At 31.5% G+C, this 24,678-nt stretch overlaps 2 protein-coding genes across 2 annotated transcripts; both read right to left on the bottom strand.

The window, feature by feature from the left end:
* Positions 1-807: 807 nt before the first annotated feature.
* LOC132737870 (peroxiredoxin-like) lies at positions 808-12,970 on the bottom strand. The gene is made up of 6 exons (XM_060725240.1): positions 12,757-12,970; positions 9,264-9,381; positions 6,917-7,033; positions 6,122-6,244; positions 4,425-4,590; positions 808-4,024 (listed from the first exon to the last, which is right to left on the bottom strand). The coding sequence occupies exons 1-6, from the start codon at positions 12,923-12,925 to the stop codon at positions 3,974-3,976; spliced, it is 744 nt and encodes a 247-aa protein (XP_060581223.1). The 5' UTR covers positions 12,926-12,970; the 3' UTR covers positions 808-3,973.
* Positions 12,971-15,614: 2,644 nt separating this feature from the next.
* Positions 15,615-23,134, bottom strand: LOC132737864 (polypeptide N-acetylgalactosaminyltransferase 12-like). Its single transcript, XM_060725230.1, has 9 exons — positions 22,976-23,134; positions 22,067-22,231; positions 21,533-21,746; positions 20,917-21,034; positions 18,236-18,421; positions 17,797-17,934; positions 17,493-17,573; positions 16,783-16,929; positions 15,615-16,404 (listed from the first exon to the last, which is right to left on the bottom strand). Exons 1-9 carry the CDS (start codon positions 23,127-23,129, stop codon positions 16,270-16,272), a joined length of 1,338 nt encoding a protein of 445 aa, XP_060581213.1. The 5' UTR covers positions 23,130-23,134; the 3' UTR covers positions 15,615-16,269.
* Between the last annotated feature and the right edge of the window lie 1,544 nt (positions 23,135-24,678).

Raw genomic sequence — 24,678 nt, 5'->3', positions numbered from 1 at the left:
GCAATTACAGAAAACTGTGAACATGTAACGTAAACTAGAAAAGGGTTAAGCCAGTAATTAAGTCACATTAGGTTTGTAATTTTTTCTCAAGGCTGCATAAATTTTAAAACATTTGTTGATGTCTGCTGCCTTTGGCAGACAAGAACAGTTAATTACATGTATATAACTAGTGTACTATGTAAGTCTATATAAACTAAGTGAATCCCTGGGTGGACCGGAGGAGCATGGTAAATACAACTTTTGTAGACCACAACGTGATGCTACATGCCATATATTTAAGCTCTAGACATTGTAGTTTCCAAGATGAAGTCTTCTGATTTTTACTCCACAAGTCTATATAAAGTGACTATCGGGTTGCGACCAATTTTGGCAAAAGGGGCAGGATTTATGTAACTTTTGCAGAGGTTCATTTGACAATGCTACAAGCCAAATACCTACAACTTGCAGTTTCATACAAGACGAATTAAATCTAATTTCCTGAACTAAATGACATCTTTTTGACCCCAGGAGTATGATTTGTATTAAACTTTTGTGGAGGACCAGGTGAGGTACATGCCAAATATCTAAGCATTGTCCATTGTAGTTTAGAGAAGACTTTTAAAAGAGTCTAGTTTTAGTTTCTTTGACCAACATATGCATCAGACTTGAACAATTTGAGGACCACCTAAGGAACATCTCTGTGAAATGGTAAGTGGTTTAGGAGATGTCGTTTAATGTAATTGTGGACAATCATGGACCACGGGCACTGTCATCACAAAAGCTCACTTCTAAGCACAGGTGAGCTAAAAATTAAACAACAATTTATGCTCATATAAGTCTCATTCAGAGATTCATTTAATAAACTCAAATGATATTCATAAACATCTAAATGCATATAAATATAATAATACAGTATGTACTTATTAAATGCTGGTAAAATGTATGTTATAATTGCCCGTTTTATTAACAGTTTTTAAAATACTTCTCATGGAGCTTTTTTTTTTAAATGTATGTGTGTGTATTTTTAAACATTTCTTTTGCCTATATTTAGACAAATTAACCTCAAATCATTTAAAGTATCCCATTACCTTAGCAACTTTAATTGTAAGATTTATCATTCAATATTTTGTAAAATAGATGCCCTTTTAAATGGAAATGTCAAACACAAATCTATGTAGCATTGATCAAATAGGGCAATACTTCATTCATTCAAAAATTATATTAACACATAAGATATGTTCCTATCCCTACATTTTACACTCAATATTCATATATAGAAATGTCCATTCATTCAAACACATAATTTACAACAAAGACACATGTATAAATTCATTAAAACTTAAAACTTAGTTTCATTTCCTATCTTGGCCAAACACCTCATTCTCGCTTAACTTTAATTTCTTCATCTGACAACCCAATTGGATGATGCTGTAGGAATCATCTGAATCCAACCAATCAGAGAGCTGCATTTATAGACTGGTCTCATTTTATAACATAGAATGGTTACCCTCAATTAACTTAAAATATAACAATTATTAAATACAGTCTGAAATACATTTAATTACCCAAACCTAGGTTATTACATTTAAACAAAATACACAACAACACACAACATAAATAACTCTACAATACGGATTTCACAATGAGTACACACAATTACACGTGTATATATAAGCTGTCATGAGCAAATGAATATCTGGTTTATAACACAATGATTGAAATATCACTCCTTAGCATGGATTTATTCTTAACAAACTTAATACTAAGCTTAAAACAACTTAAATCAAAACATAAAATGTTTAAAGCATACAGGTTATCGATCTAACACTTAAAATAAAACAACAACTTTATAAATATAAATTTAGCAGTAAGATATAATACATATCAATCACTGAGTACCAGTGACTGTATGTCACTCAAAGTAGACATGTAAGTTATATTAGTTTCCTTTTTACATATTAACTAAATACAAAAAGCAACTTTTATTGGAAAAAAAGAAAAAGAAAGAAAGCTTACTGTAATATGAACTAATTTAATCATAATTAGTCTAGTCTTTAAATTTGCCTTTAATTTCTAGCTTCTCAGCACTGTGAATGATTTTATTTTAATCAAACAATAAACAAATGTTCCTCATACAGAAAAAATAAACATGTACAAATATCAAAAATAGTGGAATGGTTTATTTCTATACAGTATGAACCATGTTGAAAATTCTTTAATAAATGACTAGGTCTAAGAAAATAGTGTGAACAAACAATAACTAGTATAAGTAATCAAAGTGCTGCAGCACTGAATGCGACAGACATGCAACCGGAGAGACATTAAGGCTTTTTTAGAGAAAAAAAACAAAACACAAAAGATATAACAGAGAAAATTTGTTTCCATACAAGTTCGAGATTTGTAGAGCAATATATTTTATGTGTCCCAATCTGATATAATTCAGATTTTCTACTTAAAAAGTTATACAGAATGAAATTTATGCCTAAAAACTCTGGTCAAACTTGTAAATCAGTGTCCTTATCGATTTATTCCAAGGAATGATATGTAAATAGAAAAAAAAACTGTCAACGAAATATTTCTAAAATAAAACCATGCAAATTAACTTCAAGCATAATACATTATACATGTGAGAATGTTATTTAGAATTGCTTCGTGTTATATCATAGTGGGCATATAGACAATAAAATATAAGTCATTTGTATTTTTATTTCTCTTGGATATGTCTCATTAAAAATATTTTTGGTTAAAATCATCAGCAATTAAAAGTGTTTTTTTTTAGATTTTTTTTTATTTACAAGGTAAAGATGTAGAGGCCAGAGCACATCGTTTTTATTTTAATTTAAACGTCACTTAAGCTGTCCTTTTCAATTTCATACTAAATTCCATTTTCAACTTGTTTGCTTCTTACAATTGTAAGTATTGCATGTAAGCAAAGTAAGTATCCGCTGGTTTATTACATATATAATGTGTACTCCCTAATCGCCTGCAGGTGAAAGCAGAATCTATTTTTAGAATAGCGAATGTTAACTCATATCGTGACCTAGAAAAATATGTAAACAAACCACAAGAATCGGAAGTAGAACTGATATTATAACTTCCGAATCAATAAAGATTACCATGAAAGACTACATGGTGGTAAAGTGTTGAAAAAACTCTCTTGTTACATGCATTTTCAAAAATAGATATTTATACTAACCATTATACTGTATCTAATTTATTAATAACTGCTGAATATTCAGCTAAACCCGCGGCATGAGTCACGAAAATAGTTCTTCTTTTATTAATGCGCGACTTATTCTAGTCACGAAAAACTTTTGATTTGTTAATAATAATGTTTTGTATAATGCAGAAATATTTATTTCCTACTAATAATTTCTTGGAACTCAGAGCTTACACCTTTATTATAGTATAATTTGCTGTCCTACTTTTTCGACAGCTGTAAATCGTTTCGGCAGTAATTTGCATATTGCGCAATAATACTACGGGACTACAACGTTTTTATCAATCAAATACGTTCATATTTTAACTTGGATAACTTAATTTGAAATTGAAAAGGCTAAATATGGAAGATTTTAAGATATCCCGACAAAGTATGTGAGTTTTAAAGGATCAAATTCATGTACTTTTTCATGGGCTGTTATTCGGTTGAGGACACTTTGCGCGATTGTAGCAGACGAAATCCCATGTGTAGATGACTTAGCTCTGAACGCGCCTGAGGGCGCGTCCGTCGCAAAAAGTAAAGCTGTCATGTCATGTAGATAAAAAGATTTATGCAAACTCTAGAAAAATTTATCATCTATGTAAGATATCTGCCTAAAATCCAAAAAAATCTTCCTATAGGCCAACACATAGGTTTTTATAGCAATGGTTTCTATACAGATATTCAGAATGGTTTTCAATGTAAGTTTCAAAGATAAAGCTGAGACAAGAAAACTGTCAATATGTTAACCAGTCTAACATCTGGTTATAATGTAGATGATATTAGATGTTGGTTTTATGGATGCTTGCTGAAATACTTGAGCTTCTCCTGTTGATCTGGTACAATCTAGAAAACAAAAATATCAATGAATGCACCGTTATATGAAGACATATGGTAAACATACTTGCCTTTTTCTAAAAGAGTTTGTATGTACAATAAAATTATGGGAATATTCTCATGGGTCATGGCTTGAAGTTTTACAGTTTGTACAAGTATCTGCCTTGAACCAAAATGTCATAAAAATTTCATTTTCACAGACTTTACTTTAACATAGCCAGTGTGTAAAAGAGAACTACCAATATGTTATTGAATGGGGAGGTGTATAACAAATTACCAAGTTCTTCCCTGTACTTTACACACATATTGTGTCTTAAAAGTTTCATGATACAAATCAATAACTGATCATTTTGGAAACAAAAAAACTTTTTAAGTTTTAAATATAAGTAAGACATGTATTAAGCCTTACAGTGTCTGCACCAGGTTTCCAGTTAGCCGGGCAAACTTCACCATGTGTGTCAGTGAACTGGAACGCCTGTACAAGTCTAAGCGTCTCATCAACAGATCGTCCCACAGGTAAGTCATTCATTGTGATCTGTCTCAATGTGCCCTTTGTGTCAATGATGAACAATCCTCTGATTAAATATAACAGTACATTTATACATGTAGATTGTTGTGAATTTTGTTTTTCTTTTTTTTTACAACTTAAAAATCTAAACACTTTCCAAAAATTGCTATACACTTCTAAGTGTATAGCAAGAAGTATTGATTCAGATAGTCTATTATTCTGGAAGTTTTTACTTCATACACAAGTAAATGTTTCTATTCAGATGTTAATTATGGTAAATAAAAATCATTATGAAAAGAGTCTATGAAGTAAAATCTTCAAATTAAATATACAGACAGTTGATATACAACTTAAATTTCTGTTTCAAGCAAATGTAAAACATGACATATCATGCAAATATACAGTTCAGCAGACATTTTCACAAAAAATCTTATGATTTATCTTAAGTTTTTCACTTACGATAATCGTAAGTTAAATCTTAAGTCATTTTCACTAAGCCACTTGCAAGTTAAAATTTTATCTTAAGATAAAAAATTCACTTACGATAAATCTTACGACAAAAACATCCCTAGCAACGTTCATTTGATAGTGATGTGCATGCATTATATTTGATTCCTGTTTTAAAATCAAGTAATCAAGAGCTTGAAATATCTAATGTACACAATCAAATTTCAATAAGAACAAAACATGATTCAAACTGATATAATTTATATCTTGATTGAAGATAATTATATATCTAAAAAAGGTCTAGGTTATAAAGAAATAAAAAGGTACCACTAGTACATGCTGGCAATTAAATCGAACTCACCAATTGTACAAATTATAAGTTTTCAATAATACTACAGTATAGTTCACATTTAAACTATTCATAACCCTCTCCATCGTGACGTCATCAAGTCATGACGTCACAAATGTTTATGTTGAAAAATAATTATACCTCAATTTGTGTTATTTGTAGCATACTGTTTGCTTAATATTCATTTGTCCTCCAACTTTTTGTTTGTTTTTATTCAGTTTAGGTAAGAGATACATGATATTTTACTCTTAAGAGAGAAAAAATTACACTTACGAACGGGGAAGACCTATCGTAAAGTTACGACAGATTTTGCACTTAAGATTTTCTTAAGATTTTTTGTGAAAAGGAGATTTATCGTAAGATTTCTCTTGTGATTTTTTATGAAAATGTCTGCAGGCCTTAAAACATATCACTTATATTGACTTTCATAAAAACATTGTCAATGAGAGGAGGAAGAGTGATGTAGGGTAGAGCATATGACTTCTTATCAAGAGGTTGTTGGTTTGAATTCCACTTGTCGTGAGATTCTCCTTCAACTGCAACAATCCACAATTATTGGTTACAAAATTCAGAAAGCAGTCTATTGGTGTGACTTAAAGATCAGGTCCCCTAAATGGGGCTTGACATGAAGGAAAAACAAACACACAAACTATCCAATACAAAGAAAATCAATTTTACCCTTTGTGACCTTGAATCAACCAACCTGAAATCCAACCGAAGGGTAGTGTTCCAGTTTTATTTTGGGGAGCAGAATGAGGTATGTAAGTCACATCAAATATGTAATTCATGAAATAAAGCATACCTGAGTGTATGTCCAAGGTCTTCCAAGTAGACACCATATGCTTTAGAGATCTTGTGAGTAATATCTGACAACAATGGATAATTCATGGAGCCTAGGCCACCACTAGATCTTGGAGTGTTTATCCTGCAATAAATTAGTAGTCAAATACAAATATACATACTACTAAAACTTATGTTAAAAGATGTGTGATTAACAAGTTGACAAAAATGTTGATTTTAAACATTCACTTATGTAACTAACATATATGTAATAAATGATACTCACAACTACCTGAATTTATAATGGAAACATGAATACTTTAGGAACAAAAGTTAAATGGTTAACTTGCAAATATACAAATACTAAACAAATTTTAGGCACTAAAATCATAGACCTAAGCGTCAGACATGAATTGTAGGTGTTTCAACACACTTCAATGAAGCATGTAAATAGTGCTTTTATTTTAATATATCCAAACAAATTAGGGTCTTCTAAACTAACCCTATTTTGAACTGCCCAACCTAGACTCTGGCAAATAGGTGAACAATAAAACAATAACCCTCTGGCAGCGAAAGGGTTAATATATCCAAACAAATTAGGGTCTTCTAAACTAACCCTATTTTGAACTGCCCAACCTAGACTTGATATTTGAATTCCCACATTTTAGAAGTCTTTTCTGTACAATATATATATAATGTATATAAAATTATATGAATAAGTCCTTCCTATATGTACCTACCCACCCTGTTTTGGAGGGGTTCAGAGACTTGATATAGAACTATTTTTGGCGTTAGAAGAGATTCTCAGAGACCTTACCAAGCTAGATGTGTATGAGGTGAGTCTACGGAGCATGCAACAACTTCTGTATTTATCTTCTTAAACTCCTCTATCCTTTCATTAAAGGCAACCACCTCAGTAGGACAAATAAATGTGCTGTAACAGAAACCAAAAGCTTACTTAGCAGCTATATTAGAGTACATAAATGTACAAATAAACATAAATGTCCCATTAAAAAATCTAAAATAATCACATATCATTAAGTAACCATTGCCTTAAAATATATTAATTTAATTCTTGTGATAAGGCATAAAATAAAAATTACACATACCAAAAAAACCACATACTTCAATTAACATATAAAAATTACATGTACTTTCATCACAAAAATATTGCTTATTGACACGGATTTATATTACAAGGATCGGACACTTTCGTTTAGCTTAAAGTCCCGTCGCGCGCATGCGCGGAATCGGATAAAGGTGGACAGAATGAGATGGCGGAACGCTCGGAGTGCGAAATATGACAGATTTTCACAAGAGTATGTGGTGTTATTGCAGCTTTGTGAAAAATTATACACATATGAATGTATTGATACAGTATTATTTTGTGCAGCTAAAGTATTAATATATGAAAAAATGCCGATAGAACGCTGCGACGCTTAGTTAAAAAGTACCTAATTTAAAAAATATTCGCCTATTGTTTAGGCAAATCCTCTACACTTTGACGCCCTTTTACGTCAAACATAGATTATAACAGCGAGTCAGATTAAGATAATTATTTTTTACATGGTTTAATGGTGGCATTGCAAAAAAATGTTTCTTGATTGCTAAAATACTTTTAAAGAAATTCATGTTTGAAATGTGTCTTTATTTCTGTGAATTATTTCCAAATGATTTGTACATTTTTTATTTGATATACCTGTATATCAGTATAAATATAGTATATATTCTACTAATCAGCGTATTAAATATATTATCAGATCATTCTAGACATTCGTTCATATATAGATGAATTCAAGGAAGAAACTTTTATTGGCATACTGAACAGCTGTTTTATAATATTTTTTTTTTTTAAACAGATTTTTTTCATAGTTATCCTTCACAATTCACGTCAAATGATTTATTTGTCATATGTTTATTTTCATTATTTTTCAAAGAAAGGGCTATACAAATTAAGTGGACTGTAGTTAAAGACCGCGCACATACAACATATACATTCAAATTCTATTTGTTTTTGAAGATTGAGTGTTGAAGTTATCACATGTAACCTGATAATGAAAGTTTGAAAATAAAGTTTTTCAATTATCACTTGTTACTTGGTAATTAACCCCCTTCAAAAGTAATTAAACTTCAAAGAAATTTAAGCGATGTGTAAAAAATAATCAACAGTTACTTTTATTTCGCATAATACTGACTCAAACTGTAAAGATTTTTATTGTTTTTTTAGCGTTACATTAAAAAATATCAGAAATATCTTTCTACAGGCACTCAAATAAAAAGAATAATTAAAATATTCGAGTGAAATAATTAAAATATACGAGTGACATTAAAAAGGCCGGAATCAAGACAGCCACACGAGAGTACTTTACTGTTACGATGATTGTCTACTTCACTGCACCGACATTTGAAAACAGATTTACAAAAAAAAAATAATAATAATAATGATATAAATGATGAAGAAAATTTAAATATCCTATGAAAATGGCAATACATGTATTGACAATATCAGCAATATCTTGTATTTAAAAAAATGAATAAATTTACTTCACGTGTTGAGCGAATTGTAAAGCCCGCAATACATTACCCGTAAAACAATTGTGCGTCAATTAATTTGACTACATAACCAAATAAATCTTAAATATTGCATCTTTGATCAACTGTGAATAACTTCCATCGGCTTCTTTTTTTATTAATTTTGAAATTGAATGTATTATGTTACCGTAATAATAAATTTCAAATATCTGCTTTTTATATAAAAAATGTAAATTTACCGCGGATTTCGTCAAGTTAATTTCTTAATCGTCGTTGCGGACAGATAGTCTGTATCTTTAAAAAATAAATTAGATATTTGAATTAAACAAGCATTTTCCTTGAAAATAAACTTTAAATTTCAAAAATCGGATAATAAATGGAAAAGCTATATGGTATTTTGTAAAGTAGGTATCCGTTGCGAACGGGCATTTTCGCTTAGCGCCGATAAATTATCGATCGATGTACCTTTATCGGGTGCACGACAAGATATTTAAGCATTTATATAGGGTTAACTGGGAGTGTCCAATCCTTGTAATATAAATCTGTGTTATTGATCAGATCATATACAATGCAGGTTTGTAACTAAACTTTATTAAAATACAAAGTTATTATACTGAAGAGATCAAACTTACAAATCCATTGGGTAAAAGAAGAAGACAAGATATTTTCCTTTGTAATCTGACAGTTTGATCTCTTTGAATTTTCCATCTACAACTGCTGTTCCATTCCAGTCTGGAGCAGGTTTAGATACTGAAAAAGATTGGTTTATCATGTACATCAAAGCATGTTAAAAATATGACAAGATAAACAAATGACTTGTACATTATAATAAATTAATGCAACAAAAATGTTTGATTTAAATAATACAGCCCAATGAAAATAACAAATACAATAAGTGAGTGTACAATATAAAGGTTTAAAATTTGAATTCATATAGGTATAATACATTTATGGTTGAAAATTGAATTGAGTGATCTATAATTTAAAAAAAGATAAAACATTTTTTTCAGATGTCAGTTTTGCATCTAGAATTTCAAAATCATGAAGGATTGTCTCCCTGATTTTTTAATGTTACTGGCTTTCTGTTTTTTGGTGCTCTGTAGCGGTAGTTGAGTCGACTGGGTCAGATTTTTTATAATTTATTAATACTAGTAATGTGCACGGTATTCAGACTATTTTCTCCCTTACCAGTTCCTCCCCTGACGTTTCCTCCCTGACGGTTCTCTCCCTATTTTGGGGGAGAACTGTCTGCATATTTGCAAATTAGAAGACAGTTCCTCCCCATTTTTATTTTTATAATTACATTATCATTAAAGTATTTAGATGATAAATAAATGGGTAAGTTTATTATCAATTGATATAAATTAGAAAAAAATAGATTTTAAGTGTTTAGATGTTAAATAAATGGGTAGGTTTATTATAAATTGATATAAACTAGAGAGAAAATACTTTAATGAAGTATTCAGATGTTTAATTCAAGTTTCAATTTTGTTAGCAGCAACAATAAATCGGTAAGTTTATTATCAAAAATTAATATAAATTAGAGAAAAAAATATTTTATTGAAGTATTTAGATGTTTAATAAATTTGTAACTTTATTATCAATTGATATAAATTGAATTAGAAAAACATTTTTTTAAACATATAATAATAATTGATCAATGATGATATTAGTTAATTATTCTGATTTTTTAATTAGATGTAATGTATACTTTTTAATGTGTTTAGTCATTGAAAATAATTAATGAATAATTTTCTTGATAAGGATAATCATAACTCACTTTTTTATTAAGATATTATTTTTTTCTTAATAAATAAAAATGAAATTTATAGGCAAAAAATGATTATAAATTTTAATTGCTAAACTTTTGTATAATGAAGAAAAAAGGAGTTCAATACACACATGTATGCGTTAAGTTAAATGTTTGCTGTCAGTGATAATTGAGGTGTTTATTAATTCATTACTCAAGAATCAAGGTGTTGATTAGATTAAAATAGCTGTGAAAAGGTGTTGATGAATAAGTATTATATTAGTTATTCGGTATTATATATTGTTTCAAGTTAATGACTACATGTTTTTAAAATCGATTTTGTAAAAAAGTATATGTGGAATGTGTTTGCATACCAGTTTTGTTTATTTATTTTCTAGAACATACTTGTTTCCACCTTATTCACTATTTAACAAATGAATGAACATCACATTAGCTAGACCTTAACATAATTACAAGTGTATATCAATCACTGTCCAATGATCTATATCTCTCACAATAAAGGTGTTGATTATGACATACATGTGACATCCCGGCGGGATTTAAAAAAATCCCGATATTTCAACACTGATCCCGATTCCCGATATTACAGCTTGAATTCCCGATATTTAAAAAAAAAATGAACATAAAAAAAATCAAACACAGCACCTGTATCTAAAATGTAAACCGTGCCTCCGGGCATTGATTGTTATCTGTCCATATCCTAAATTATAGCGGATTAAATGTTGAGTCGCTAATTGACAGCAAGGTGACGTAATAAACAGTTCCAATACCCAAAGTTATTCTCACATGTTTAACTTATCACGTGTCCTGTGTCAGTCAATTGACCTCTTTTGTAATTTGGCAATAGGTATTACACACTACGTCATCAAAACGACCCTGTTAATTTACATGTATGAATTCGGCTCATCCTTTGATTTTCTTTGATTAGTGCCGCACTGATAAAGATAAAAGGGGAGCAGAATCATTTAAAGTAGATCATTCAAAACCTGTTTGAGATGTCTAATTAACCTATTTTTAGTGAGTGGGTAATTTTTTGTTTTGTTTAGGAATTACGCAATCATCGAGGCAAAAATGTGGATTTAATAACAGAACGATTCTTGCATTTATTTTGAGTCTTTTACTTATGTTACGTTATTTAACTGTCATAGTCTTATGTTTATGAATAGTTGTTGCACGTTTTCAAATAGCTTGTGTTTAATTATTGAATGACTGAAAAGACATTATAATTCTTCAAACTGAAAATAATGAAATGTGAAAGTGTGACTGTTTTAGAAATAGCCAGTATGACTACACTTATTTATTTATCTATTTATTTATTTTTTTGGTGAAATAAATTAATATTGATCAACAAAAAAATCATAAAAAGTATTATCATTTAATGATTTTGAGGGTAATATAGATTCTTTGAACCAAATGTGCCAAACACGCACTGAAATTCGAGTCGATAAAAAAATCCAGTTTTGAGCCTCAAAATCCAGCTGAAAATCCAGATTTGGCCCATTTCATTTGTCACATGTATGTTATGATAGGATTAAAATACTGAAAAAAGGTGTTAAATTTACAAACACTTTTCAGCTGATAAAACATAAAATGCAGTTAATATCAAACACATTCTTTTAATAATCTTCATTAAGAAATATTATTAGATTAAGGCAAAACTAAAATGATAACTTATAAAAATTGGGGGAGAACTGTCTGCATATTTCAAATTTGGGAGAGAACCGTCAGGGGAGGAAATGGTTAGGGAGAGAACCGTCAGGGGGAGGAACTGGTAAGGGAGAGAATAGTCTGTCATTCATGTGCACAGATCAAACCATCAATACCAATACAAGATGGCCTGGCCTGCTGCTACACACGCTATAGTACGTATTTTAGTCATAACTGCAAGTGAAAACAATCATGGCAGAAGTGTTCAAGATATGATGAAGATAAACTGAATTAAGTTGAAAAGATTGTCTAGTGAGCAACTTGGCGTGCACAGTCACTGACTTCATTAAAATGCGTGATGTGCAAAAATATGCACAAATCACGCAGCCTAAATGCAACACAGAGATGTGGCAGTAATATAATCATTTAGATCTTGCTTCATGTGTAATTCAGTTTCCATCACATAGTATATTAATTATATAGGTAAAACTGTTAAATTTGTTGCACAGACGGCTATGCCAAATTTAGCAACTTCCATATTGCTTCCAGCTATGACATATTTATCATCATTCACATGTAAATTGTAATTGCAAAATTGAGAAGTATCATTTAAATGCTTGATTGAAAATAAATCAACTTTTCTGGCATCCTACTGACAATGATGCATTAATTATCATCACTACACTCTAAGCGGGTGGGGTACATACTTATTGCCTGGCTCCACTGTAGAGAATGCCCGAGAGATCTCTGCCCAGATTGCGTAGCACAAGTTTCTTGTGGATATACCTGGCCACCAAATAAAGACTGGCATACTTCCTGACAATCAATATTTGCAGTAAAAACCACAAAAATCTGAAATGCAACGAAGAGTTTCATGCCGTAGACGCCATTTTTCCACGTCAGCTTAAAGAACACACTAAAATCTGTCAAAGCCGTGTAATTATTATCCCGTACTTAAATAGATTCCGGACTTTGCTCTTCTCATTTTATAAAACTGTATGTCAGTTAAACAGGACCTTGCAAACAATGTCTTCCAGTTTTGGGTAAGTACTTAACTCGCAAATTCCATAATGAAAGTAATAAGATAAAAGACAAAAAAATATTTGTTATTAAAAGTAACAGTATAGAAGTGGATTTATTTCTACTTCATTTTTAATGATAGAATAAATCAAGATTATGTAGAACTGATTAAGCGCTGCCTAGTAGTCAAAAACGTAATACATGGAGATGCAGGAATAATTTTTGTTTGCCAATGATTTGCTTAGAAATTTAAAAAAAAATCTAAAAACTAGATATTAAGAACTCTTATAGGCTAGCTTTCGTAATTACAATCTGAAAGCCTTTGTATTTGTCATTCAGGCTGCAATATTTCACATTTACCCAGTGCACAGGAAAGGTTTTCAAATCCTAACAATTGAACGACTTTTAAAAGAGATCTGATGGCCGTTAAACTCAGCAATATGTCTTTAAAAGAGCGGCATTTTAACAGGTACATGGCGTACATTATCCCAGCTGGTCGATCTCAGCCAGAATGTGTACAGGCTTTCTCAATAAGGCGGTGCATTATTGACATTTCTTCAGTCGCCAAACCATACCAACAATATCCAATGTTTTCGAGAAAATTAAATCATTGTTTTACTTGACGGCTCGGTGACGATTAAAGAGCGGGAAAAGTTTTTGTGTACACTGTTTCGGCTCTGTGTCATAACTGGAAGCATGTCCGTTTCTGTAAGGTTCGTTACTGTCGCCATGCACAACAACATACATGTTTTTTGACAATTCTCGATCAAATCAAGCTTACAACATTTTTAAAATTATTGTATTGGACTGTATGCTTACAATAATATGTTTGCCTTATACGGTGGGAGAAGGGGTGTTGTATTTTTGACGATGTATTTCAGCCGTAAGTTGGTGAAAATATGAAGACATGTATATAACAAGAGCCGGTTGAACCGGGTGATGCTCCCCGAATAGGTTTTGGACACAGGAAGGTATACCTCTTGTAGTGTCAGAGTTATGTCACAGACAAAGTTCAAATTGTAAAAATAACCCAAATATTGTGCACGACACATTGTCTCAATATGGTGATCATTTTTGTGAAATAGTTGTAAAATCCAACTTCAAATAACGAAGTTATGGGCCAGACACGATTTTGCTGCAAGGTCCTGCTGTGACCTTGACCTTCAAGGTGGCAACCCAAATGTTGCGCTTGACACATTGTCTCATTATGGTGATCATTTCTGTGAAATAGTTGTAAAATCCGACTTCAAATAATGAAGTTATGTGCCGGACACGATTTTGCTGCAAGGTCATGCTGTGACCTTGAAGGTAGCAACCCAAATGTTGCGCACGACACGTCATCTCAATATGGTGATCATTTCTGTGAAATAGTTTTAAAATCTGACTTCAAATAACAAAGTTATGGGCCGGACACGAATTTGCTGCAAGGTCATGCTGTGACCTTTACCTTCAAGGTAGCGACCCAAATGTTGTGCATGACACGTCATCTCAATATGATGATCATTTCTGTGAAATATTTTTAAAATCGGACTTCAAATAACGAAGTTATGGGCCGGACACAATTTTGTTGCAAGGTCATGCTGTGACCTTGACTTTCAAGGAAGTGACCAAAATGTTGCGCGCGACACGTCGTCTCAATATGGTGATAATTTCTGTGAAATATTTTTAAAATCCGACTTCAAATAACAAAGTTATGGGCCCAACACGATTTTGCTGCAAGGTCATGCTGTGACCTTGACCTTCAAGGTAGCGACCCAAATGTTGCGCGCAACATGTCGTCTTAATATGGTGATAATTTCTGTGAAATATTTTTAAAATCCGACTTCAAATAACAAAGTTATGGGCCGGACACGAATTCGGGACGTACGGACGGACGGACTGACGGACGGACGGACTGACGGACGACTATATGCTCCCCCGAAATTTTTCGGGGAGCATAACAAAAGCTAAACTGGTCCTTCCTCAAAACAGACTAACCTAGTCATTCCGTAGACTATTATATAGGATCTCCATGTCGCTTTTCCCTGCTATTTTACTTTTTTGTGAATGCAGACGGATTTATGTTTTGTGGTATTGTACGGAGTTAAATCATCATCACTTTAAGCTTCAAAATAACTCCTTTAAAGTGTTTCTAACACGGGCAATAAGACCTGATTACAAGACTATTCAAGGTAAATTCTGGGAGTCACACATTATTTTTCCTTTAGTTTTTAATTCAATTTTGCATATATGTATATTATTTAACCAAATTTAGAATCGGCAAAAAATAAAGTAAAAAAGGGGCACAATTTTGCTAAAAAAAGAGATAATCTGGCCCTTTGATATGGCGTTACATTTTGATAATCAAAAAATATATTTACAAGTAAACTTTTTTTTCTTTGAATCTAGAACTTATAAATAGAAAGTCTCACTACGCGTATCTAAAATTTAATTTATTTTCATATAAATTTTAATCTAATATACAGCGGTATGTGCTATAGTGAATCAAATATTTGTAAGCATAAATACCAAATTTATAAAGAAAAACGAAACTTGTAGTTCACTGTTGTTTTTCTTTTTATTTGCTAAAGGCATATAAATACACAAATGTTGTACATCAATATGTTCTACTTGTTTAACTTTATAAATGTAACACATTTAAGAATTTCAAACCGCGTAGTTAATATATGTATTTACAATTCTTACAAATACATTGCGACTTCTTGACGATTTCTTGACAAGACCAAGAAAGAAAAAAAGAAAGAAAGAAGGAAAGAAAGAAATTTAAAACGACAATAAAGAACATTTTAATAAGGATAAAAATTTGTTGTCCTATTACAGTTTCAAAAACGTTATTTATCCCCCATACAGCCGAACTTAATATTGCATCTTTTGTGTGTGTGTGTGTGTGTGTGTGTGCGTGTGTGCGTGTGTGTGTTTTAGCAATTTGATGATTAAGTTATGTGTATTAAACAAAACACCATTTTTTACACCGCATTTTGATATAACTATTAAACATAATTTCACATTCAACTCCATTTTCTTAGCATTTAATATCAATCAGCATATAGAACGCAGGTGTGCCCTTTCTACGGAAATATGTTAATTTCTGAGGCTTAATGTGACGTTAACAATAAATATATTCAAATAAAAACATATAATTACACATATACAACTGTATATGTTCATGTAATTAAGTCAGAATAAAACATGCACTTCCTCTAAGAATCCCAGAGTTTCCAGATCCAGCGCTGATTCGGGTCACTTCTACACTTGTCAAGAACTAGTTGAGGTTTGTGTTCTCCTTGTTTTACACATAGGCATGTGTTCGTGTAATTATGCTTTAACTGCTTGTCCTGTCATGAAACCAAAATAAAATGTGTTTTATTCTTTTTAATGAAATTCATGCACAGATCTAATAATGAACTACGATATGAAAATCTCTATAATCATATTGATATAGTTGGGTGAACTTATTGGAAGTAACAGTGTAAAGACAAGGCGGCTCATGGTCTAGTGACGTTTGTACTAGGCAAAATTAAAAAAAAAGTTTAACGGTTCGCAACGAATGAGACACGACACATACGTGATTTGCAATCATTTATAAAATACAAACATTTTCTCAAAAAAAACACATATCTTAATTTATGTAATATCTAAATAGTACTCTATCACAACACCATTTAAAGACTTGGTATGAGAAGGACTTAATTAAAAAAATATTAAATATTTACCACAGTGTAAATCCACTCCGATCTCTCCGGGGTGAGAGCATAACATTCATCTCTAACTAGGACAAGTGACGGCTGGTTTATCATAGACGCCGGAAATAGACACCAGCCGTCATGTCGTATGTGATACTCTTCCGTATGTTCATAAAACTGAAATTTCAAATGTGATATTGGACTCAACAAATAATGTAGAATACTATATTATTACTGAAAAAGTAATCTAGAATACTATGTATTATTTTTATCATTTAAATTGATGTCATTTCGACCTATCGCATTAACAGAGACCCATTATATGTATTTGGTTTGTGTAATATTTCTAAAGCATTAAAGAGCTGACGAGTAAAACAATTCAGTGGTATCTATTCAGACTATATAAAAGCAAAAATGATTCGAGAGGATGTCCGTGATCGAGTGGTTGAGGTCGTTGACTCAAACCACTTGCCCCTTATCATTGAAGGTTCGAATCCCGCCAAGGACTTTGGATTCTGCACAGGAGGAAGCTGTTCAGCTAAATTACGGTACGTCGATGCTTCTTCTTAGGTGCCCGCTCGTGCCTGAAATAATGCACGGAGGACACCCGAGGTTTTCCTCCACCAATAAAGTTGAAAAGAGTCGCTATAATTATGACTTCATCTGTGTTAGTGCGACTTAAAAAAACAACCAACCAAAACATTTAATGAATCCAAAGTGCAACAACACTGAAAACGCACCTGAAAAACTGCTTGGAACTTACTGCACTTTTCCAACATTGTATCCTTTTCAATGCATAGATCAGTGCCTTCATTTTGAATCTAAAATAAAACAAGAAAAAACTTTTATTAGTTAACCAAACTAAATATACAAATTTGCATTAAAAGCATATGTAATATGTGGTCCTTGCTGGATTTCAGATAAAACGGTTTATTCTAGAATTGAAAAAAAAAGTTATATGTTTAATATTTCCTTGCAGTAAAATATACATGTATAAAACATAATTAAATATAAGATAGATAAATGTAAGATCAAACGTCTTACCCATCCGTAATTTCTTAAATTTTCAGGAAAGTGTATCATCCCAAATTCTTTCACCTTGTCAATGTAATACTGAAATGGTTTGCATCGATTTTGTCGTCTGATGACCTTTCTTTCTCGAAGTCCAGGACCTAGGTCATACTGCATGTAGATAAATAAATAAATAAATAAATAAATAAATAAATAAATAAATAAATAAATAAATAAATAAAAACAGGCAAATATTGATATGCTGATTTACTGTTATATTCTTTTCTAAAATAACACATATTCTGACCAGCGTGAAGACTCGATTTGACTCAGTTTGTTCATGAGAGAATATGAAAAGTAAAATTAGATTTTTTTGAAGATTAACACTTAATCTTTTATATTAATGATTCAACTAGATAATTATCTTATCTAAGATAGGGATCAATAATCCGTCAGAATTAATTTAACTCACGTTCCGTTTAACCGTAGGCCAGTATTTATCCAACATTTCTTTGTAACCATCCATCCAAACTTCTGCGAATCTGAATGCATTTATAATTTTGGATATTCCCATATCTTTCCATACAAGCCGTGTCTTAAACAAGTGAGCAACGTAAGAACATGGTATTATTTCCACGATACCGCCACATGTCCAAACCTTATGTACAATTTAAATACAAAAAACATGCATTATTATTAGACCATGTAGACGTTATTATCAATGTCCATTTTACCTTTTTTAACTAAAAAAGTTATGGATAATATGAATTCGATATTCTATTTTTATATTTCAACGTCTATAATATACACATTATTTGGAGTGTAACTCACTTGGAGCTCCACACCCACATGTGTCTGTGCAAAACTTCACACAGCTGGCATACGTACAATGTGGACAGATCCGGAATTCACAGATTTACATTTTAAATTACACAATCAAAATATCATAGGGGAGAACAGGGGTGGGGCGTTAACTGTGATAATTTGCCCGCTATGTTAGGGCGTTGGTCCAAGTAACTGGAATAAATCGTTAGCAATAAGCAAATACATGAATTTAGTCCAACTATAGAATCTGTTCATAATATGTTCTGTAAAGGTTTATTAAATGTTCGAAAAAATACAAATACAAGCATGGTGTTAGGTGAATGTGGTAGACTCCCACTTTGTATTACTTATTATACAAATTGCATCCGTTATTGGTGTAAGCTATTAGTTATGCCACCATGCCGTTACCCAAAACAATGTTATTTAATGTTAAAATCACTAGATGAAGCTGGAAGAACTTGTTGGGCTAGCAAAATACGAATACTTCTGTACAGTTACGGATTTGGTTACATTTGGATTTCTCAAGAAATAGGAGATGTGAATATTTTTGTTAGCATTTTTAAACAACGCATAATAGATTGTTTTATTACCCCTCACTTTTTTCGTAATGTTAATTTCCCATAGGCCTCTGGGAGTTATTCTTACTGTTAATGCAAGTGTACCACGTGACTACGAATTTTGTACTGTTACATAGATAACAGTATTTTTTAACAGTATAAAATCTGGTCACGTGGTCTTTTTTCTAAATAAATTGAAATAAAATGGCCGCCATTTTTTTCTCGATTCATTCTTTTTTTCGACGATAGGGCATCGCCGAAGTAACTATTACTCTGATAAAATTTAGTTCTTTGCACCCTAGAGTCCCTTTCGCGTATTAAATATCTTTTTGTTGAATAGTCAACAGGAAACATCCGTTTTCAACGGAAGTAATTGTAATGTAAATAATTTTGTGTCAAACTGGAACATGCAGACAATTAAAGCATGCAACAAAGGATAATTTAACAATTTTAACCAGTGAAACGTTACAGATAGAGTTTTTGGACAGACAACTGTAGGATATCATCGTTATTTTCTAAATGCACTTTTGTCAAAAACCATGCGAAGAATATTCTGGATGCAGAAGGATCAGATTTCACAGATCATAACCTTATAAATGGGTTAGTGTTTTGTTTTCTGAATAAAACACAGCTTATTTTATGTTTATGACTGGTAGATATCATCACTTGCCTAAAGAATAAAAGAAAAACAGCTTCTCAAGTAGGCCTACAGTGCACTTAAACTTGCAAGGTAAGGACAGTTTAGTTATTCCTTCTCTTGGCTTATTTTTGTTACAGTTAGATTTAGTTGACAAATGCAGATCATCACAGTATTTGTTCGGGGTAATAAAATAAATAACACATGGGTTTGTGGGTAACAGAAAAAATATCATCCCTCGTATAAATACGCCTCGGGTAACAGTATTTTCCTCGGGATGATATTTTTACTGTTACCCACAAACCCGTGTGTTATTTATATAATACTCAAAATTGGCATGATAATATTAACAATGCCAGTAGATGTCACCATTATTGTTATTTTAAAAGCTTATTAAATGTAGAACGGTATCTTCTAATAGAAATCCCTGTAAAACATAAGAAAGCATATGCTAAATTTCGATGTTCAAATCACAAACTTAATGTTGAAATTGGTAGGCATTTAAATATACCTTTTCAAGAACGCTTTTGCAACTTTTGTCTTGAAAATCATTTAACTTATCATATTGACTGTGAATATCATGCTTTTTTTCATTGTAAAAATATTTAGAAGTTAGAAAATACCTATTTACTAAACTGGTATAATTCCGGAAATGAACTACATAACTTTTATGAATTACTTTCATCAAATGATATTTTTATAATTAAGAAAATATCTACTTATATTTACCACCTCATGATATCTATAGCACAGTAGCATTTAAATGTAATGATTGTCAAAACTTGTAAAAGACACAACCTTATAATGTTAAATACCATATTTTGTATGACATGTATTTTGGGCCGGTGGCCTTTATTTACTGAATAAATCTTTTGACTTGACTTGACTACATTAATAACCAAAGCATAAAAGGATAAGTAAAGCTGTATCAATTTTAATTGAGTATGACTCGGGTGTTTTTATTTTAAAAAAAAACAACAAAAAAAACAAACAAAAACAACATAGAACACACCCTTAAACTCTGGTTTGTATTATCAATTTGAGAAATTCAACGAAAGCGCTTTCAAAGGTCATTTCATTTTATATTTGAATAGTTCGATTTAGAAGGGATGAAATCATTTCATTTAAACGTACCTTAACTGAGAGTTCAATTTGCTCACCACCCCAAACTTTCATACCAGTGTCAAATCCACCTAGTTGTTCAAACCAAGACTTCTTCATTGCGATCACCATACCTTGGTTTATACCAGTCCTGTAGCATAACATCATAACCCTGATTCTTATAAACATTTGATTTATTTAAATTATTCAACACAAATAATCAAGCCCATTATGACCCAGAAATGCTATTACATGTATTGCTATTTCTAAAAAAACTTTTTTTTTATGTCCTGTTATAGTTTTCTTAAAATTACTCATTGGCTAATTACCTGATAGATAGATAGATAGATCTTTAGATAGATAGAGCCATCTTTTCCTTTTTTGCAATTACATGCAGTTATTTTTGAGTGATTAAGTACTTTGGCTGGAAGTCTGGAAGTCAAAATACTACATGTACTTCGTTTACATTTTGCTATGGCAAAAATTTCATATTATGGGCTATTTTCTTCAGAGGAAAAAATCTAGCATTCTCTAAAACCCAAACATTATAAAATCCATGTGCCCTTTCTAGAGAATGACGCTTTTATTCATTTCTGAGGCTAACGGCCTTTTATGTTTAATACAAAAATATACTTAATATATAACTTACGGTAAGGGTTCCGATCTATTTCTTTCAGATAGAAACTCCGTCTTATAAAAGCTATGTGCTTCTTCTAGATTAAATGCAAACATTGGGAACTTGGTAAACTTCAATCTGTCTGAAAAATCCACACCTAATGTGTCCCTTTTGATAAGGCCAACGTTTGGCGATAAGCAAGCCTTTGGATTCTGTTTAAGGCGATGTAGCAGAGGTTCAAGCCAACCTTGAAAAGTCAGAAATGTTTTTTTTTATTTTGTTTCAAAAATAGCTGATTTTTTTATTAGTGCAAATTTTTAGACACCAAGTCCAGATTATTAATAGCAGCCTAGAAAAACTTGATATATATAATAAGTTAAATTCGACATATCATTTGATTGTTTAATAGAGTCCCCTATATCTCTATATCTTCCGACCCTAATGGCTTGCATTAACTATGGCGTCAAACAAGGTTGGTGCTAGCCATGCCTAACGTAATTATGAAGTTTAATGATTTTTTAATGTAAAGTGCTACTATGTAAACTTGCAAATGATAACTTTGCCCACCTTTGACAACCTCTATATGACAGTCCATCGTTATTAAGTACTCTGCCTTACACTGGTTTATCCCTGTTTGTCGAGCCACCATTAAACCTGCGGAAGGTTTCAATCTTATCAGGTGTACCTTTGAGATAGTTTCAATATGCACATCCAGTTTTGCTTTTAGTTCCTCTGAAACGAATCATACAAAAGTGTATATTTTAATAGGTATATATATATATAGATATATATAGATATATATTTCACAATAATTATCTGAGATATATATATTATATCTCAGATAATTATTGTGTAAAAATCTTTAGGTAGTTATGTTAACAACATTACATCCATGTAAATGCTGAACTTCCAGTTTTATTGAGCTCAATCGTTAAAAGTCGCCACGTACTTCAATTCAGTCCTGAAGATTTAAAAACCGCTTTAGTCGGTGCTAGGGGCGTGAGAGATGTTGCACTTTAACATGATCTCTGAACAAACTGAGACTGCAAAAAAAATATTTATATAATGTTCAGGAAATAGATATCAATCCCGAGTGCATTGTTGTAGAATAATGCACGGTTTGAGTTCAAATGCGTAGTAATTTAATCACGAAGGCCGAATGCTGTATTTATTGCTTCCGAGGGATCACACTTTACAACATTAAGTCTTTTAATTTTTTATTTGAAATTTAAAATAGAAAACGTTCCATTGCTGTATCTACCACTGACTTTTGTGTGATAAATAATACTTTTATAGTCATATGAAAAGCCGTGGATTTTGTTTGTCTAGCTGCTTCTACTTCTTCTTTTACTACTGCTGCTACTGCTGCTGCTGCTACTACTACTGCTAGATAAAATAACAATATTTTCTCCTTTTTTCCCCCTTCTTTTTTAAAAAATTGTGAGTTTGTAACATACTGACATATTTTTTACACACCTGTTTCAGAACCATCGTCAATAATGATAATTTCAGCTAGTAGTTTGCTCGGTGTATTCTGTAGAATACTATGTATAGTTCTCAGTAACACACTCAGTCGTTCATCTCGGAATGGTATGATAATACTCACTGCAGGCAAGTCCTCGTACTTCATACGTTTACATCTAGTAAATAGAGAGATTGTGATAAATAATGAAATACATACTTTGATGAGAAAAAAACCCACATTTTTTCTGACCTACTTGAAATTTTTTGATAAAATTCAAATTACTTTTTGACCAATAGAATTTCAATATTGTAACTTTACTGGCCAATTTATGTTGGTAATGCTTCCTCATGAACACTATCTTATACTTGCACACAAAATTTTTTTTTTGTAGGAAAAGAAAAATAATTATTTGTATGATTGTTATAATTTTAAAAGCATCCATGTTATGTCAAAAATATTTCAAAATGCATTATGATTACAAATATCAATTAAGAAGTGTGGCATCAATGTACGCATCCCCGAACATAATCCAGGAACACAGGACCACCCACGAGAAACCCAGCAGGGCACCAAACAAATACAAGAGAGTGCATAAGTGCGAAGCTTGACCGAGTGTTGTTAAATAATACCTCGAAAAGGTAACGTTTTTATTTAGTTGTAAATCTATTTGTTAGATATGGTATTATCGTGATTTCGGTTCTCAAATACTAACTCCAGATGACTAAATATACAAGGTCCGTTAGCAATATCAATTTCAGTGACTTAAAGCTACATGTAAAACTATATAATTAAAGAATAAATCAGTTATGCACAAGTCAATAGTAGTAAATAGCGACTTAAAATAAGTACGCCACATTTCTGCTAAAGCCACATTTTTGCAAACGTTATAATATTGATCAGAGCAGCTGCAAGAGTGCATTTTATATACACGCACTCGTGTATATACCTTATCTGTATTAATTAACTACGTATGCGATAATAGAAGTTTAAATGTGAATGAAATTTGTAGGTGATATTATAGATTTACAACAGATATAACAAGTTGATTAAAACCAGTAGTGAATTCAAAGGTCGAAATATTGAATATATTGTGTCGGCTTGTGCCGAGAGACATTTCTAATTGCGAAGTGCAGGAGTCTACATTGAGAATGAACGAAAATATTTTAGATTAATTAGATATACCTAATATATTGACCATACCTCATATAGAATATACGCAAAAGTAATATATGATTATCATCGCATAGATTATTTTTACCGTTAACAGTATGAACATAATGAACAAAATAAACACCTGGCGTTCCAACATTACAAATTTAAATCACCGATCTCAATAACCGGAGCTTATCAGAACTGTATTTACCGCTTGTATGGAGGAGCGATCTGACAAAAGACAAAAAGAAGCTGAGCAAACCATACAAACTAATACATTAATTCAAACTGTTTGACAATTTTCTCTAGGTGACACATGCAATAGTGTTGTGCTGTAAGTTATATAAGACAATAAGAGTTGATTTTTCAATATGTGGTCTTCGTTTGTTATATTAAGTGATGCAATATCATTTTCGTAGCTAAAGTACAACAAAACTAATAACGGTTTTTTTTTGTTTCATTTTATTTATTCCATTAACATGTTTTATAAATGTAGAACCAATGTCACTATTGGTATTGAAATGACATTTTTGTAATACAAAAACAAAACATTTTGGCGTCA

Source organism: Ruditapes philippinarum, unplaced genomic scaffold, assembly GCF_026571515.1.
Source record: "Ruditapes philippinarum isolate M1 unplaced genomic scaffold, ASM2657151v2 ctg2226_1_1_1_1, whole genome shotgun sequence".
Lineage (NCBI taxonomy): Eukaryota > Metazoa > Mollusca > Bivalvia > Venerida > Veneridae > Ruditapes > Ruditapes philippinarum.
The sequence above is the reverse complement of the archived record's forward strand: the minus strand, read 5'-3'. Positions and strand labels throughout refer to the sequence as shown.

What these genes read in the sequence shown, in the direction of transcription:
- LOC132737864 (XM_060725230.1), bottom strand. Translation starts at nt 23,129, where the DNA reads ATGAAGTACGAGGACTTGCCTGCAGTGAGTATTATCATACCATTCCGA. An exon ending in GGCCTACGGTTAAACGGAAC is followed by an intron (nt 17,935 to 18,235) that starts GTGAGTTAAATT and finishes ATCTACATGCAG; the next exon opens with TATGACCTAGGTCCTGGACT. An exon ending in CGGAGTGGATTTACACTGTG is followed by an intron (nt 16,405 to 16,782) that starts GTAAATATTTAA and finishes GTTTCATGACAG; the next exon opens with GACAAGCAGTTAAAGCATAA.
- LOC132737870 (XM_060725240.1), bottom strand. Translation starts at nt 12,925, where the DNA reads ATGAAACTCTTCGTTGCATTTCAGATTTTTGTGGTTTTTACTGCAAAT. An exon ending in ACAGTGGAGCCAGGCAATAA is followed by an intron (nt 9,382 to 12,756) that starts GTATGTACCCCA and finishes AATCTTTTTCAG; the next exon opens with TATCTAAACCTGCTCCAGAC. An exon ending in GGAAACCTGGTGCAGACACT is followed by an intron (nt 4,025 to 4,424) that starts GTAAGGCTTAAT and finishes TTTGTTTTCTAG; the next exon opens with ATTGTACCAGATCAACAGGA.